This window comes from Columba livia, chromosome 1 (assembly GCF_036013475.1).
Source record: "Columba livia isolate bColLiv1 breed racing homer chromosome 1, bColLiv1.pat.W.v2, whole genome shotgun sequence".
NCBI lineage: Eukaryota > Metazoa > Chordata > Aves > Columbiformes > Columbidae > Columba > Columba livia.
In genome coordinates, this window is record NC_088602.1 from 195,868,571 (window position 1) to 195,887,772 (window position 19,202).

The 19,202-nt window shown below is 39.3% G+C and overlaps 1 protein-coding gene across 5 annotated transcripts in view; it reads right to left on the bottom strand.

Moving 5' to 3' along the window:
• The window catches only part of SLC2A13 (solute carrier family 2 member 13), a 211,849-nt gene that overhangs the window by 18,927 nt on the left and 173,720 nt on the right, over window positions 1–19,202 (bottom strand). For all 5 annotated transcript variants that reach the window (XM_065049021.1, XM_021301322.2, XM_021301278.2 and 2 more), the window contains 2 exons: window positions 17,227–17,347; window positions 3,558–3,683 (listed from right to left, as the gene is read on the bottom strand). In XM_065049021.1, the coding sequence (XP_064905093.1) occupies window positions 3,558–3,683; window positions 17,227–17,347 (247 nt within the window). The remainder of the gene's footprint in view (window positions 1–3,557; window positions 3,684–17,226; window positions 17,348–19,202) is intronic.

The window sequence follows — 19,202 nt, forward strand, 5'->3', positions numbered from 1 at the left end:
AACAGTACCCATTGCACATTACCCATGCTGCTTGGACTTTGTCAGATTTATTCTTATGGGGTCTATATCCCCTAGAGCCACTGCTGGCCACAGAGTTCCCTACATTCAAAAGAACCAAAATGCTATATTCTTCTTGAAAAACATTTAGATGCTCTAATTGTCTCCCTAGGTTTCTATGACAACCACAGCAACATAAACAGCCTTGCTGGCAGCCACAGGAGACTGAAATCTCCGCTCTCTTCCCTGGAACTTCTCAATGTAGAATGTACTGTAACCAAATAAATACAATTAACAATAAACACAGAGGTGGTATCTAGTACACCAGTCTGGCACTGGGGAAACTTCTTGTAAATAAAAAAACATTACAGTATTTTATGATAACAGCTAAAGGACTGCCTGTTACATCAGTGTTACCGAAGTACCTTGGGATCCACTGCGAAGAACAGTGCAAAGCTATAAATATATAAACAGGAGGCTTTTCTATGTCAGCTTCTGTGGCTGCGGAGAGCTTTAAAACAATATATGACAAGGCCTTCTCTGTTGGTGCCCCTAAGCACCTCTCACCTCGCTGGCAGGTTGCACATCAGGAACAGAGAAGCCCCCGAGCGAGTGTCGGGGGTCAGGACAGCTGGGGTCAGGATGGGTGCGGAGCCACAGGGCTCCATGCACATCATGTGCTGTGACCGTGGGCACCTCTCCTGGCTGCAGCTCCCAGCTTCCCAGCAGGAAGATCATGAAGACGACGTGACTGCAGCAGCAGTGAAACGCTCTGCACGGCACCCGCGCTCCGAGCCCAGCAGAAGCTGCTTCTCTGAACCTCCTGCGTCAGGCAAGGAAGTCAGAGCTGCTGCTTTTGCTACAGTCAAGCAAACTGAGGTCCAGTGAGTCCCAAACAAATCACTCGGGTCTTCCTACTCTCCTGAGCAAAATGAATGGAAAAATAAAACGGCCATACAAGGCCAGTGTAACTCAGGAGGTTTTAAACCATTTAAATCCATTAAGCCAATACAGGATGGCACGAAGCAATCAGAATATACAGGAGCTACAAAGAGGTTGCATGTGATAATTATGGTTATTTGATGTCCATAGATCACAAAATCATCTTTCAAATTGTTAAACCAGCTTCTGATCATAAAAATGCCACATATTTTTAAAATAACTGCCACTGTACACCCAGCACATGGTGAAATAACTTTATGAAGCAAAGATACAATTTCAAGCATCAGCGCAAGCGTGATTCCTTCGCCAGTGCTGTTAGTTTGTCTTGGGCACTTGCTCTCCCTGTGCTGCCAGAAGATACGGATGATTCTGCTGCTCTGAGACAACCAGGGATGTAATTACGCTGTTTCCGCTGCAGCAATCTGCCCATTTGGAGAGAAAATCCTACCGCTTTGTGGGACTGGCTTTGCTGTAAAGCAGACTCGGGATTTGAGGAAGGAAGGGAGGGTGGGAGGTGGGGTGGTGTACGTGAATGTGAACCCTTGGAAGTCAAAATCCATGGAGATACCCTCTGGACTGGGGTGCAGAAACACACCGATTCGTGAGGAGGAGGAGGTGGTGAAACGCTTGTGTGTCCCAAGGGCATGGGAGGCACAGAAGGGGCCACCTGACATTTGACAGCTTGGAGGATCGGCTTTTAGAAAACTGCCTGATTACATAGACCAGGTGGAGATGAGATGGGAAATTAATGAACACTAGAAATAGGGATGAATGTACAATCTTTGGAAAAAGATTTGTGGAATTTCAGTGGTTTTCTTTCTTAAGGTAAAACTTCCATTCTAATGACTACCAATATTAACATTGTGCAGTTTTCTCTTGAAAGATTTTGAACAGGGTATTTATGCTATGGAATTATTGTACAATACGGAAATATTGTATTTTGCAATATGGAAAGGAAATATTTCTCCTTTTCTCTCTGATTTGCTCCAACAGGCTGTACAGCAAGGATGGTTATGTGAAAGTGAATATAAAAGGATTACTGATGTCCACATTTACTACATGTTATACAATAAGATTGCCTAACTAAGTCTGATTTTATCTATCAAGTACTCATAACAAGTTTATGTTTCCATTATACAATAAGACTGCCTAATAAGTAAGTCTGATTTTACATATCAACTACTTGTAACAAGTTTATATTTCCATTTATGGCTGCCTGCGTGTTAGCGTGATTTTGCTAACTACAGATGTGCTACTTAAAACTACATCATATGTGAAATGAACGTTGATTTGGAATACAAAGACAGATCTGTTAATTTCGAAATATGAAAGTCCAAGCACTGGAGAGCATAGCAGGACAATAGGTAATTTGCAAAGTATGTTGTATAAAGCGCCATAGTCACCGAAAAAGCAAGAGGGATGAGATTTGGTAGTTTTCAGTTATTTATTAATAAATAGTAATAAAGCCCAAATGATGACACTGCTTTTAAATTAGGATTACAAAGCATACAAGCTACCCTCTTGGCATCTGGAAGGAACCACTAGGCATAATATTCTAATAGTACTGAAATCAAAAGAAGGACAATTTCAGAGTAATTTTCAATTAATTATTTTACAATTAGTAGATATTTTCATAACTTCCAATCTTGGTATAGTATGGCTCACTGCCACTATGGCGCTTGGTTATAAATCCTGAGAAATACACGGAAAGTTAAAAAATATAAGAATAAACAAGCTGAAACCACCACACAACCCTTTCCATATTTCCCAAGTATGTTTATGGTGCGTGGGTGGCAGAGATGAGTTATGGCAAGGAGGTTTTACCAGCAGTAATTACACATTTTATCAGCAGTAATGATATAATTCCTTTGTGGCACTGAACCATCCCAAACTCTAATCCAAGTCCTAATCACCACTAAAGTATTGATAAAGCCCTTACAGGACATTGTTCCAACTCATAAAGCCATTCCTTAAGAACAGTCAATACTTAATAAAACCTGAAGATTGCTGTGACTTCACAGGAAATCTTTGTGCTCTTAAGTGTGATGTATTTTACAGTTGCCTTGGGACTTTTGCATGAACGCACACAGTTTTACATTCCAAGCACAATGTGTGGCATTAACACCACTTTTAAGCACAGAACAGAGAAATCAGTGGCCACAAACCACACTTTTGACAGTTGGAACTTTTCAGTATTTTAGCATTTTAGGTTATGCAGCTGAGCAACTTGGTTTCGTCAGTAGGCCAATATTAAAACGTGGTTTCATTAAAGCATTGAAAAAGACATTTAATTCAGAGGGCTTTAAGTGTATACCTAGGGAACATGCCCCTCAAATGAATGAAGACCTCAGGGAGAAGTAATTTTCCTAATTGCTAGTGTACTTTTGCCACACTTGCTAGGTGGCAGACCACACCGAACTGGCTGCACACATCAGGATCGCGGCTTTCATTTAGAACAGTTGTTAGAATGTAATAACCCACTTTCGACAACGTCAAGTTATTTTTTTCTTCCTAACATCATAAGAGTAACATATTATGTAAAAGCAAAAGTGCTCTCATTAGCATAAAATAAACCATCAGTAGAGCACAAGATCAGAAAATCTTGAAAAGTGACATACCTGCCCCACGCTGCTTTCATTGTAGAGTCTTTATCAACAGGAATGCATGAGGACTCAACAACACTTGATTTATTCAATTTGTAGCAGAGACCACAGTCTGGATCTAACATACATCCATTACAATAACTGAAAGAGAAAGAAAGAAATACTGAAGCCACACTTTATTCATTTGTACATATCAAAACCAACAGCATCTCCTAATCAGTCTTGGGATGCACGTAGTCAAGTTGTCAGTGTTGGAGACAAGATAATAGGAACTGCCCAAGAACTAATATAGATTGTTTTCGCCTTTTTCTGTACCACATTTTGGTGGCCCAGTTGGAAATCTCCCAGTGACATCTGATCAGGCTGTAGGAGAATTCATTAAGGGAATGAATTTTAATCTAAATAAAGAAAGATTGAGGTTGAAAAGAAAGAACCATACGTCATACCTAACAGCCAAACTCTGATTTGGGCACATACAGATGAGGCAGTCAGTCTGAGCTCACCATACTGCATGTATGTGGGAACTCGGCGCCTGAGTTCCCGTGATATTCGGTGGATGGAGTCCATATGTCAGTGGAGCCAGCTGACATACAGGCGTCTAGAGCCCAAAAATATTCCACTTGCTCTTCACCTGGCACGGCAGAGCGTGCGCTGCTCGCGCAGACCATTCCTGTGCAGCACACTTGCCAGCTCCGTACGGACACCTCCCAGCTCCTTGGTAGTCTCAAGGAAACAGAGACGCCTGGATTTGGGCACGTGAGCTATGCAGAAATTCCAGAAGCCTTCATGCAGTGCAGGTGATTGGAAAGCTGCTGGCACAAGCTTCCCCAGACCTTGCAAGCACTCAAGAACATTGCTGTGGTGGTGTTTACCTTCCTTGGAAGCCACCTCAGATTCAGAGACACATTCTCATCAGTAGAGCCCCTGATATATTCTAAGGGATAACTTCAGGACTTAAAAACAGCAGAATGAAAAACTTCTGAACACAGACTAAGTCTGCAAATTTGAAATTAAAATTAGACTTTGAAATGTAACATCTGGAAACGTATTATTAAGGTGACTAAAATAGCTTCAACATATATCCCTGTAACAACAAAACCAAGGAAATAATCCTGAGTGTGTATCTTTATCATAACAATGACCTAGTGAATGAAAAAATAATCTGCTTAAACTACTACACCATTATGAGAAAAAGTAGAAGTGTATAACAAAGTCCAAGAAACTAAATCAGTAAAGCAGATTATGTGGATTTTAAAAGTCTGAAAGTAAATGCTTAAAATCTAGTAGTTCAAACTTTTCTTACTATGATATTTCTAAAAAGTTATAGTGATGTCAATTCATATGGTATTTGGCAAAAAATAGAGAGCTGGGAAAGTGTTAAAACCAATGTATCCATTTGCATTTTCCTGCTTCTCCCAAATTTCAGAATTTTGTGCTCTTTGTTATCATGTGCTTCCTAATTTATCAAATTACTGCAGAATTTCCACGTTGTTTACTTTTTAGAAAATAACTGGTATGTCAAATTCAGGTTTGAACAGCTTTTTCTTCTATCTATCTATCTATCTATCTATCTATCTATCTATCTATCTATATGTTAGGAAAACTGCATTAAATTAGCTCTTTAAACAGAGATATAACCTGCAGAAAAGATTTTAAGAATGGAGATTAATCAAAACTTTCAGGTAGAAGTCGATCATTTAACCACAGTAAACATTTCTTCTCTTGCAAATATAAATGAGAAAAAGATAGCTCTGCAATTATAAATTATGAAAGGAAAGGACAATTCCAATATTACATTAGTGAGACTTGGTTAGATTTTGTTAATTAATATAAGGACAGCAATGGGTAGCAATAAAAAGAGCTGACAGGAAAACTATACATGCATAAAAATGTTTTATAAATCACAAGTGTGTTTAAGGATGTAATAGCAATATTGAAAAGAACTATAAAATTATAGCATCTTCTAGTGAAAATAATCCTATGATATCCAACAGGATTCTGATACATGATTTTCAAACTGTAGAACACTTTCCACTCAAATTATTTTATATATCAAAGTACCTTTTAACAACATGAATTTATAAGATCACCCACGGTGCTAACACATCCAGCACAGCAGCCTGGCACAGAAAACAGACATTTCCAAATGTTCCATGCTATCAAGTGCAGAAGTGGATTTTTAAGTCAACTATATGCCAGCCATATTCATTGTGAATACCATGTGCAAAATCTAACACAATAAAATGGTCTTTAGGCAACAATTCTCTTCAGAAAATTTCAAGTTTCCTCTAAATTTATCCTCTTTTAGGTTTTATTTCAAGCAGAAATATAGTCAAATAACCAACACCAGCCAGACCACCAGCAGGACACAGGAAGGCAGAGGAATGACAATTAGACAGGAATGAGTGTCGTCTTTAGAGCGTTGCCAGCAGAGGACAGGATGGGGACTGGACGCCTCCTCATTTCCCTCAATGTCCTCACAAAAATCAATGCACGAGACGAATGACAGAACAGAACCGTCCATTGTCTGTTCTGTCCTACTGGGTTTGTGCTCCGGATAACTCCACATGACCTCAGTGGGCCGTGGGTATCAGTAACCAGTCAATTAGGAAGCAGAAGGTATCTTATTTATTCCTCCCCCTCCATCCAGCAGCCCAGAAAAAACACAAGAAATTTGATTAGTGATCCCAGTGTCTGCCCACACGGCTGTTAATTCAGCTGTTCCTCGGCCTTCATTGGGAATGCACAACTGTGTCTTCCAGTCGGTGTTCAACATCATAAAGGCTGCTGGATTTCATGTCACGCTAAATATCAGAGGTTATACTTACTCATAACAGTTTAAATAATTTAAAACTCTTATTTTCCGCAGCTTTTCTGCAGCTTGCCTTTCAGGCTGAAAAGTTCAATAACAAATATTTTTAAACCCTTTACCTTTAGGTTAGGATTTTTTGCCATTAGCTATATAGTGAGTTCATACACTCAAGCTTTGACTTTAGATTTTAGAGACAAGACCAATTTACATCAGAGAAAACCTGGAAACTGAATATACAAGGCCTCTCAAATCTAACTCCCAGCAGACTGAAGGCAGGTGGCTGCTGTTCAGACCATCTAGCGTTCTTCTGCGCTCTGTTTTATCATTGATATAAAACCTTTACATTGACTTTGATCAGGTAGATAGTCATCACCTTTTACAAGATGACAGACATTTTTTTTCCTCCAGAATTCCAACATATGCACATTATAACTGTTTTATGCACAATAAAGAAATCTGTATTGGTTAACAAAGACTAATGATCACTGAAGATGCAGCATGAAACAAGAAAGGAAGGGGTTTTTCTTAATGAAGCAAGTTAAAAACAACTAAAAAAGTAACGTGCTGAGGCTGTTTACTCCAAATTTCTGTCTCCAAAAATGGAAATAAAATACATAGTAGTTTCAGGCTTCTGCTCTTCTTCACTCTAGCCCCATTACTATTTGCTAAACAAAAATATTTAAAGAATTTGAAATTGAGCACATATTCTTACATGCTCATAGCGTAAATAAAATCGGACACAGTATACCAGGAAAATAAACGCACAATATAATACTTATTGACATATATCTACTACAGATCTTCCTGTCCTTCAATGTACCTTCTTATCAGCCCTATCCAGACATATCGAAATATATGTCAGAGTATAAATATATAAAAATACTGATACTTCTTCAAATCTATACCACAGATCAGTTATGGCCTGAACAGCTCCCTACCAGAACACTCCAGGATGTCTACGTAGGGAAGGAAATTTGCATCCAATTATAAATGTGAAACTTGTTTCCTGTACTTGATCCTAAAATATGTATATTCATGCTTAGGTTATGAGCTAGTGTCTTGGAAACAGGTTCTGCCACAAAGAGCCAGTTTAAAATTCCCAGGCAGGGTGGTTCTCAGTCAGACTGACAACTCATCAAGACTGAAATACCTGAGAGAGATTATTTGATTTTGATGAAACCAGGCAGCATTTCAGCACAAAGGTTCCACGTGTCTAGTTCCCTCCCTGCGTACCTGCTGGGCTCTTGGGCAACCCAACAAGGCAGCAAGTACCTAGACTTCAGATGCTTCAGCTTACTTAGCAGAACAACAACAACCAGGGATGTCAGGCTTCAGAAGTCCCAAGATGTCCAGTTTCTTGGCAGCTCGGTGGCATGAAGCCTACAGAACAGAAGTCCCAGTAGCCTGGCCCCTCAGTGCACTGGAAACAGCCAGGGAATGGGATTTCTGGGTTCCTGCTTCATTGTCAGAGCATGTTTACTGACAAGCTGATGGACCTTTAGGAGACTAGATATCCCCAAACCTGCGATTCCACACTCTGATTTTGCCAACACAGTCAGGGCTTCCATGCTCTTATGTTCCCATTATCTGACCACAAGGGAATATGTGACCTTCAGAAAGCCTGACTGCACTAACCCCAAGGTCCCTTGCTAGCAATTTCTTGCCAGCCTGAGCACCACCAGCTTTCTGGATGCTCTGTTCTGGAGCAGCCTGCTCCATTAACTGCTCCTGAGGTCACAGATTGGTCCCAAAGATCACAATTCCTTCCCCTTTCACAAAGAACTTAACGTATATAGATGAATTATTAATGGACTTACTCTGCACATTTTTCTTGATAACAAAATCACTGTTTTCTTTCTTCCTAACAGTGTAGTCTACCAGCCTCTAGTGCAGTTTCTAAAAACACTGAATAAAATCTCTGACCTGCTAAAGTGACCTTCCAGATGCCAGTGAAAGGTTCACAATTGTTTCTTCCCATGCGTTTTTCTCCACTACTTAGAATACTCTGTACTTGTATTTGGTTTGTCATGATATTTTGTGCTTTAAAATTTGTAAAATGACCTTGTAAGTGTGACTTTCCTATAATTCTCAGGAGCCTCTTAATTTGAGCTGTAAATTGTACCTTGCCACTTTTTGTTGAGTGATTTAGCAGTAAAACCTTTGCCCAGTGCCCTTGTTCTGCAAATGCTGTTTCTCTTTGTCAGATTATTTTGCCTTTTTCAAGCTGAACCTCAGTTTCTGAACTATTCATTTCAAAACATTTCATCAATTTTCACTTTTGCCACATGGTAAGGAACTTATAACTTTGCCTTCCATATTCTGTTAGCCAATCATAAAACTATATTAACATGTTACTGCCATCCAGCTACAGAAATACAAACTGAGCTTGATATTATATTCTGGATTGTGTAGTTCTTTTCCAGAATAACACCTGATTACATTTCCAGTAACACCTGATTTCATAATATTCTACTACATGGGTAGCATGAACAGCCTCTCGGAGTACCCAAATGTCCAGAAATGTGGGCGTTTCTTGGGGATGGACTCTTTCTAATTGTTTTGGATTCATCAGTCCCCTTGAGCACATGCTGCACAATCAGCCCATGTATGTGAAGAAGTAGCTATATGCAAAAATCTGATACACTCACAACACACAAGACATTTGGGTCATGGCCTGTCTTCTTCACAGAATAAATTCTGCTGTTGTGCACCTGTTGAACACACTCCTCCTGCTCTGCATGATGCTCAGATTGCTAAACAAGGTTTTCCTCACAGAGCTGTAGGAACAATAAAAAAAATCTCGGTCAGGAAAGCCACAATGTAGGGACAGGAGGGTCTTGCAATATCTACTGAGGATTAGCACATACCCTCCCAAGAGAACATAAGCTGCAAATTACCTCAGGCTGGAAAGGAATGTCACTTTGTTTGCACTGCTTGCTGTTTGCCATACTGGAGACATGATCCTAGGCCAGGTGGATCTTTCATCCTACCTGGTATGCCCTCAGGTTTACTCTTTGCTCTCAAGACTGGTTACATACACAATCCTCTACCTCCCTTAGCAGGTGCTGTAGTTGTTTTCCAGCTCTTTATAGAAAAACAACATAGAATCACAGAATCATTTTGGTTGTAAGAGACCCTCAAGATCACTGAGTTCAACCATAACCTAACTCTAGCACTAAACCATGTCCCTAAGAACCTTGTCTATGTACCTTTTAAACACCTCTAGGGATGATGACTCATTGACATCCCTGGGCAGCCTGTTCCAATGCTTCACAACGCTTTCCACAAAGAATTTTTCCCCAATATTCAATCTCAATCTCCCCTGGCACAATTTGAAGCCATTTCCTCTTACCCTGTCACTTGATATCTGGGAGAAGAGACCAACCCCCACACTACACCCTCCTTTCAGGTAGTTGTAGTCAGTGATAAGGTCTCCCCTCAGCCTCCTGTTCTCCAGGCTGAACAGCCCCAGTTCCCTCAGCTGCTCCTCATCACACTTGTGCTCCAGGCCCCTCACCAGCTTTGTCAACCTCCTCTGCTTTTGCTCCAGCACCTCAATTTTTTCCTATAGTGAGGGGCCCAAAACTGAACACAGTATTTGAGGTGTGGCGTCACCAGCACCGAGTAGAGGGGGATGATCACTTCTCTAGTCCTGTTGGTGAGACTGGAATCAAGCTTTCCTTGCTTCTGTGCTTATATTCTCTACTCTACAACCAGAGAATGCCTCTTCCTCCAGCCCCAGCTGAAAGAAAATGGCCAGGACACCTGAGCTGAGCATCACCATTCAGAGCACACCTACCCAGCTGGATTCAACAAGGGACACGGGCAACTGATGAATCGAAATGAGAAAAACAGCAAAGATATTTAACTCAACAAAAATATAAGACTTTTGGACAAATAATGCAGTATATTTATTAGCTTTCAGCCAGCTACACAATCAAAGAGTTTAAGGGTTTTTTTTTGGTAAATGGCTTACTTCATTTTCATACAAACTCATTTCACTCAGGTACAAGGACCTTTTTTAAAACTTCCTGATGCTTGTGTCTGAAGTCTTGTGCTGTTTGCAAATGCTTCACAGCACCTCAGGCAAGAATTTAAGCACTTTGTGATACTTCTGATGATTCCTGTGTTGCTTCCAAAAGCTAACCATTAAATTCTGATGAAATATCACTGGCCATAGGGGATGCTTTAAGTAGTTAAAATGTGTGGTAACTGCAAGATACCACTCCAAGCTGTCATAACTGGGACACATAAAATACAATACTTAACAAAGAATGAGAAAAACCTACTTGGACTTCAAGAGCATTTTCCTGCTATTACAGGAGACATAAGTTTATTTGCTGAGGTCTCCTGGCAGTCCGTTACGTAACACATGTATCCACTCAGTGATTTTCATAAAGACAAGCTACTACTTATAATCACAGTACTCATACGCTACCTGCAGTTCTGTCATTTACTATGCAGCTATTCCAACAGGTCTAAATCACAGTCTTATTCAAGTATGATCAGCTCTTCCTCATCTTCCAATCAAGCTCCATCTAGTCCACTGACACTGTTCCTCAGTGGCTCCTTCATAGGTAAGTTCCAGACAAGTACTGAATCATTACCCTTCTTGATATGCCAGCCACACATGAATCCATTAGCTCTCTTCAAACTTCCCTTAAACTCTCTTTTCCAAAGACTCACATGCCTCAACTACCCAACACAACTTATATACACTCAGAGCAACTGGTTTTGGTGTCTTGGTGTTTGCTACTTCTGCTTTAGACCCGAAGAGGACCCCAATGGCTCATCCATTATTCCTACCTATGATAGTCCTACAAGGGAACTACTCTCTACACTATTGCTTTGCTGAAGTCATCATGGTTACACCACTACTGCTATAAGCACCTTGGCAGCAGACTGCGCTGGAATGCTGACACCACATGAAAAATGTCTTGACCTACTGGCACATAGGTATCAATTGTCTCTTGTCCTTGACGATCTTTCTTTCTGAATTTATACAGCCCCCAGCACAACAGCTTCCTGATTTATGCCTGGAACTGAGCAACACAGACAATAAATAACAGAAACAACTGTCTTACACGTACCTTTATTTGAGTGTAATGGCAGTCTCCGTAGAATACTTTGCTTTTGAAACTACTATTCCAAAGAGACCCTACACAGAGCTATTATACTATACTGCCAGTTTCTGGGCAGATCAGATACAAGCCTTGTTCAAACTTGATTAAAAGCATTGTTTTGAGTTTTTGTTTAACAGCAAAGTTTTAGAAGTATTAGCGGAGATGTGAAGTGTTACTAGGTCCCTCAGTAATGGGGGGTTTGATTCAAAGACAAAGTGGAAATGTGAACAATGGTTATAGGGTCTGCCTTACACTGACAGACATTATAGTTCAAGTAAGTCACTTCTCAGATCTTTGTGTTTAAATTGATGACAGGAGTTTTTCCTCAGTCACATTAGAGATACTTACTACATGGAACTGACATATTCCTTCTTGTCGCTTATGACTTTTAATTAAACTACAAGCTTTGATTGATAAGGAGCAACATGCCAGCAGGTGGAACATTATTACCAAGTGATAGATCCTTATAGGATCTCCTTAATAAATTTCAAGACATTTTGAGGTCATTTTACAGTTCTGCAACATACACTGCCTCTCAGAATTTTAATTATATTTCATAAGAGCTGCCAAAAGTATTCTCAAACATGTTTATCTCTTTACACACTCATAATTTTTCAACTTAATAGCAGAAACACATTATCATATTTATTCCTGCAATTCTCAGTTATCAGATGACCAGCAGCTTAGTCATCTTGACATAAGAAACATAAAGAGTATTTTTAAAAATACAGGTTCTGTGATACAGTGACAGCACGAAGAATACCGACCTCTAGTTTGCAGCTAAATAAGATTGTCCATCTCAACAAAACAAAGTACAATAGCTAATATACTTCCTATATGCATCCTAAAGCTATTAAATACAATAAAACCAGCTTTAGTTACGAGGTTAGCTTAATTTTTCAGCACTGATCTCAATTATATATCTTGCTAAATTAATGAAGAAAATTTATATTTCTGTCTATTAGCTGTCTTGTAAAATTTCTATGTAAGAGTACTAAATATTGGTGCCTTCATCTCAGTGGTGTGTATTTGTACAATGAGCTTAGGAACATTAACCACGTGAGGGTGACTAATTCAAAGATGAACAACGGAGTCCTTGTGTGCTCAGCACAGCTGGCACAGCCTGTATTATTTTAATCAAACTCTGAGGACAATTGATTTGGGAAGAAACTTGAAAAAGTTCTCGTGCACAAGTATTTCCCTAGTACATGAGCTTCAGGGTTAACCTAAGCTTAACATAGAAGTTACCATTTTCATATAGTAGCTGATGTGAAAAAATATTGCTTAAGTAGAACAAGTTCACATTCTGTCTTCTACAGCTGACCATGTCTCAAGAAGTGCAGTAAGAGAGACAGAGACATGCATAAAAGGAGACAAAATGGCCAAAAATACAAGGCAACAGGAGAAAGGTTGTTTTCCAGAAATGGGTAAATGTCCCAGAGAAAGGCAGGGTGGGATGGTGACACTTTTGATGCTTTAATGATTGGGAAAAGGCAGTAGGGTACCTACGTAAGACCTGAGAGAACTGCGGAAAGACGTGCCAGGGGAGGTTTAGGTTGGACATTAGGAAAAGGTTCTTCCCCCAGAGGGTGCTGGAGCACTGGAACAGGCTCCCCAGGCCTGACAGTGTTCAAGAAGAGACTGGACATCGCCCTCAGACACACGGTGTGAACTGTGGGGTTGTCATGTGCAGGGACAGCAGCTGGACTCGATGATCCTTGTGGGCCCCTTCCAATTCAGGACATTCTATGATTCCACGATGACTTTATGACTCTATGACAGTGCATATGCCCTAACCTTGAACTCCACCCAGAACCAGGCAAACCCCCATTAAGAATGGGAACATGTTTATAGAGTTTTGAATAGTCAAAATATTAATAGGAATGGCTAGCATATATTTTTATTTTTAAGGTTATAAACTTTGGAACGATGCTGCTCTTAAATTTACCTCTGAGCTTCTCCATGGCCTTGATAAGTAACAGATCACAGCTACTGAAGAGATTATAACAATTCAAGGAAGAGAAGTGGTCACACTGCAAACATCAGTACAATCTTACACAGATTGAGTGTGAAAATGGAGTTTGATTTAAGGATGGCACACAGATGAGCACTCACCTTACCCTTCCTCAGTGAGATACCCACCCACTTCTACCTGTGAGAAGGCAAAGAGAATTTCATTGTTCTACTGGGTTTGCATTACTTCCATGATGTCCTTGTGAATGAGGATTGCATTCATTTTTTTTCACTGATTTACAGATGATTTTTGGCTGTTGATCAACTACGATATTATATACCTCTACACCAAATAAAAATATTTTATTTTATATTTGCAGCCTATCTTACTGGTTTGCAAGCAAGTACAGGTAACCTGCACCTCTCTTTGCATAACATCACTCTTTCAGAAAGTAGTATTCAAGGTGTTTTTTTTAATCAGGACTGTGAGTGTGTTCTTTATCTGCTAGTTTGTTCTGTCTTCATTGTTATTCTAGCAGCAGGAATTAATCTGTGCAGAGGAATATGGATCTGAGGGAACAACAAACAAACAGACTGTTTGTAGGAGCTCTAACACTTCCATAATGGACACCTACACTTACTCTAGCACAACAGATTTGCAAAGATAAAACGCATTTTCACTCCGCACAGGATCAGTGAAACTTTTGTCAGAAAAATACGTTTTACCAATGATTTTATAACTTGTAAATACGTTTTGGTGGAGAAAATTAAAGTTATATTTAGGAAACACTCTCATACTCTGAGATGGCCAAGCTGCAAACAGGTTTAGACTCCAGCTAAGTGTGTCACCATCCAATGAAGGAGACTATGAGCTGCATTTGTGTAGGCACACATATTTTAAAGGGGTTACGGTGGCAACAGGGAGATGGCATTACATGTTGATCATCTGAAGTCCTGCTGTCTTTTTGCTTTTCCAAAATTTCTGAGACCTCTTCAAGGCTTGCAAGATACAATGCTAAGCAACATGAGATATCAGCAGTTATAATGAAGCAAGCTAATACATGGATTAAACAGTAAGAGACCACTGCCATTAACTTGCTTCATTTTACTTTGATTGGGTAACTTACTTGTAACTTCCTACAGTAACATTTGCCACCTGATGTGGTGGTGATCTGTACTGCTCCTTTAATGCTATTAGACTTAGAGCAGTGTAGAAGATATCCAAAACTGGCATTATGCAGAAGAGACTTTTACTTCCAAATCCTCAGGATTGAGAATCTCTTTGACTCAACTCCATAGGTGCCTCGAGGATAACTTCGGGGCCCAAAAGGAGAGAGGTGATCCCCACAAAACACAGCCCAGCCTTTAGCTTTCCTTTGGTTTGCAGCCCCCACCTCCTCTTCTTTCCAGGACCGTGTTTGTTAAGCTGCAGTTCTTCTAACCCGAATGGAATGGTGAAGATACCGTGTACTTTCTTGCAATAGAATGACTTCTTTAAATTTCATTCAGCTTATTTATCATGTGCACAGAACACAGCTGTGTCTCGAACAGCCGTGTTTCCAAGTTGAATATAACGTATGCCTGTATGTTACCCCCTCAAGAAATAATTTAGATAAAGGAATAAATTAATGTATATTTCCTACGCACAAGAGCTTGGCAGAAAGGCATGCTGAAATTAAGCTCCTTTGGAGACATCACTGGAAGTAAAATCTTTAAAATTGTTTTCTTCCCTTGATCCATGCTGAAAACAAAGAACATTTCTTGTACTTCTTGCTCCCTTGGCTGAAGACACCTGGAATTTTGAAGCTTCCTGGTACAGAGTCAGTGGATGATATCACCTCCCAAAATGGACACTAATATTCATGATGCTGATGGAATATTCTTCGTCTGATTCTAGCAAGATCAGGGTTTGGTGATGTTTTGAGGCATGAAAATTGATATCCCAAATATAGTTTTAGACACACATGTGTGAAAGTCATTATTAACCATATAAATACCTATTTTTAAAAAACATTCCAAATAATGGGTGCTGTTGCCTAAGTCTATGATGTGGGCAACTGCATCCATTTATTAGTTTCAACTCTCCTGGCTTTTGTGTCTCTTTACCAAGGTATACTATCAGACTAAACCAGAAGCAACTAAAGCTTTCCCCTGTGTTGCTCATTATTTCACATTCCCCTCTACATGTTCACTTTTATCTGCAGAATAAGAGAGATCCTCCTATTTCAAAATATTCCCAAATGAAAATAATTCAATTATTCTACTGGTCTTTTCTAGACTCTTTGAATTTTTATCATATCTGCATTTGCTTGCTTCATGTTCAAAATGGAAATTATGACAGATTAAAACATTCTAATAATTCATGATAAAAGATGCTTTTACTAGAAGTAGCTGCTTTCACTTTTCATGCTTTTGCCCAGAAGTGCACACCAAGCAAGCCACATCAAGTCTATATTTCCTTCCAGCCTAGCTGTGGTTAACTGGAAAATGAAAACTGCGTTGAATAATTTTTCATTACTTCTTAAGGTGGACTAACCATAGTTCTTCTACACAGATTTTACAATGTTTCAGGTTATGCAATCACCTAGCTTTATTAGATAACAAATAATGAGTTCTGCAAACGGTGCATCTGTGCTCTCCAGACATCTTTTCCAAATGTCCTAGGCAAATCCTTCTGACATCCTGCTATTAAAGTGATCTTACTGTGCAAGCAGAGCGTTTGACAGCTCTTCCCCTCTTTGCATCTTTTAACCGGATTACTTGCCATTTGAAAAAGCTGTACAGGCACACCTCAAAACTTGCAAAACATAGTTCATTCTGTAGTAGAAAACAAGTAAAAATACGGTTTTGCATGTAGGGATCCTCACATCTGGTAGTATCTCATGTCACAGTTATTAGCCTCTATTTACACTTTTCTGAAGATGTTCTGTCCCCTTCCTGGGTACCTATAAAGCTTCAGATCCCCAGAATCTTTCACCTAAGACATTATTCTGGCACACTGAAAGCCATAAACCATATTTCTAGCCAATACTGCTAGGAAACTAGAAGCATACCTCTCATCTCTTCATACTTATCTCTATTGCAAATACATGTAAACCAGATTTCGAATATAAGAAAGAATTTCTTCAGCCATTTAAATAGGGAATTTTCTGCTCTGCCAGCTAAATGAACATAAGAGCACTCACACATGAATAAAAACATCAAAATACAAAAATTTACACATTCTTTGTTAAGAAGCAACGTTATCTGAAACTATTGCATATGAAAGTGCGTCTTCTGTCCACTATAGAGAAAAAGGTTAAAAAAAAAATAAATCACATTTGTTTTAATTGTTACTTGATCTGTAATTACCCAAAGGGTTGTTCGTTTTATTGTTCTTTTTTCCATGCAGGAAGACAAAAGGCAAAGAGCACATCTTCTTGAAGAGTTTACAGCTCTTATACATGACAAGTCTACAAGCAGACAAATAACAGCAAGTATATTTACAAATCACTTTTAAAATACTCCTAACTTGGTGTCCACTATAAATTGCAGCAGATGTGATACAGAGGAGATCTCAACTGGGGAGTTTGCTGTTTAACCATCTTATTTAGTCCAAAAAATTTCAAAGGATTATTCAGAATTTTGAAGAAAATAATCTAATTTTCTCTGTTGAGGGAAGTTAGGATTTTAACTTGAGGTATCTAGTGTAGCCTTGTACTAGACTTAGTGAATAACTGCCTATTACTTACACTAGGTTGTAAAACTCAATTCAAAATAATCTTCAAGAAGATTGGATGAACAATTGAAATCTCACCTGTATTTTGTGCAGGTAGAGTTTTGATGTGAAGGATCTGGTGGATTAAGTGTGATTCTTGGCGAGACCTGAGCTGATAGCAAAAATCCCGAAGCTAGGATAATGAGTGCTACAGCAGTACCTAAAAACACAGATAAAGAACAATGTGACATTTTTCTCCAGAGTACATGAAATAATTCTCTATTGAAGTGAACTATGCTTTGGAAAACAAGGCACCCCATTACTATGTACACAGCATTGTCTAATGAGTTGTGACGAGAACCTAAGAAAAACACCCTTTGCTACATCCACATCTTGAATCAGGTTAGATGTTAAAGTCAAGTGCATTGGGTTTAATGTTCAGATATTAATAGGTTTAGACATTTTTTTTTAATATGTGGAATTGAAGACTGGATGAATGAACAGACTTTTTTTTATGTTGAAAATAACGCTGTAAAGGTAAATTTTAATAGTGACTTTGAAAGCATGACACTTCTTCCCCCTCCCACACCCAGACTTGCAGGCTTTCCTGAGAAACAGAAAATAGCATCAGCTTTTTCACTGACTCCGCTTCTCTTTGTGAAATGAGAGAAATTTGACTTCTCGTAAAAATACCACCAAAAAGTGCAACTGCAATTTTTGGTCTTGTTCCAAAGAGCACACATACCACCTGCTAGGAAAAAGTCCCCTTCTATCTATTTGCCCAATGAATTCCTTGTGCACAAACTGGGCAAAGTGATAAGGAGGAAGATGGCAAAAACGTTCATACTTTGTACAACAGGCCATTACGAGAACATAGCCCATAGTTCTCCCACCTCCTTTGTCACACACACACAATATGCTGCATCGTTTTTATGAAAATTTATATACTTCACAACAGGATACTACCCTAACTGTCCCAAATTCAGACTTATAAAACATTTACATCTTGCTATTCAACAAGGCATCTAACTCTATGTTGCATAAAATACCCTGTGTACCTCTTTGTATACTCTCTATTTATGTGGCATGTTTGAGAGGCTGCATAGAACATGTATATCCTGATCTACAGACTACCAGGACTAAAACCATAAAACTAGTGATAACTTCATTTGTGAGCTAGTTACCAATGATGTACTACAAAAAACAGTCTCACAAAGCACTGAAGCACCTCCCAGGGAGTCGGCAGCACACGTTTGCAGGGGTGTAATGATACAGCTTAGCGGCTGAGGGCAAATGAAGTTGAGGGCAATTCTTACTTCAGCTCCACGTGCTCCTCATCATCTCTTTGCTCTCTGCGCTGGAAGCTCCTAAGCAATTTTCTCAGAAATGCCTCTGTGCAAACCTTTAGAAAAGCCACTACATTGAAAACCTTCCCGTGTCACTCTGGTCATCTTTAAGAAATTACACGTGATCCGGTTTTTATTTTGGGCGTCTTTTATTTTTGGTGGGCAGACAGGATGTTTTGGCAGTTTTGGGCACGGGTTAGCCGTGTGTTTACAGAGAAGAGGAGTTTTCCAAGAGGTAAACCCACTAAGTACATGAAAAACTTTTTCTGAGATATAAATAATAACTTAAGGACCAAGATCAGTGTAATAAAATGATTCATGAATGTGGCTGTGCAGCAGCCACGGCTAAAGGGCATGAATATGCACAAACTGGAGATGACTGCACCACCTGAACTGAGTCAACTCAGACCTTAAATTCAATCATAAACTATATGTGGAGAAAGCACCTACCCACCATAAAATGTGATTTAAGTTTATGCCACACTTGGCTTTGTACTGCTGTGCCTGGTAGGTACACTAATAATCCCAGTTTTCTGGGCTGGCTGGATATTGCACTAGATTTACTGTACTTTCAAAATGCCAGAAACCAGACAGCAAATATCTTTAGACAGGGTCTATAATATTATTTATATTCATTCTAAATATGCTTTGTCTGTCTTTTAAGTTAACCAAATACACTATCCACTCACTTCCAGTACCTCTGCAAATGTCTTATTTCTTTGGAAAAGT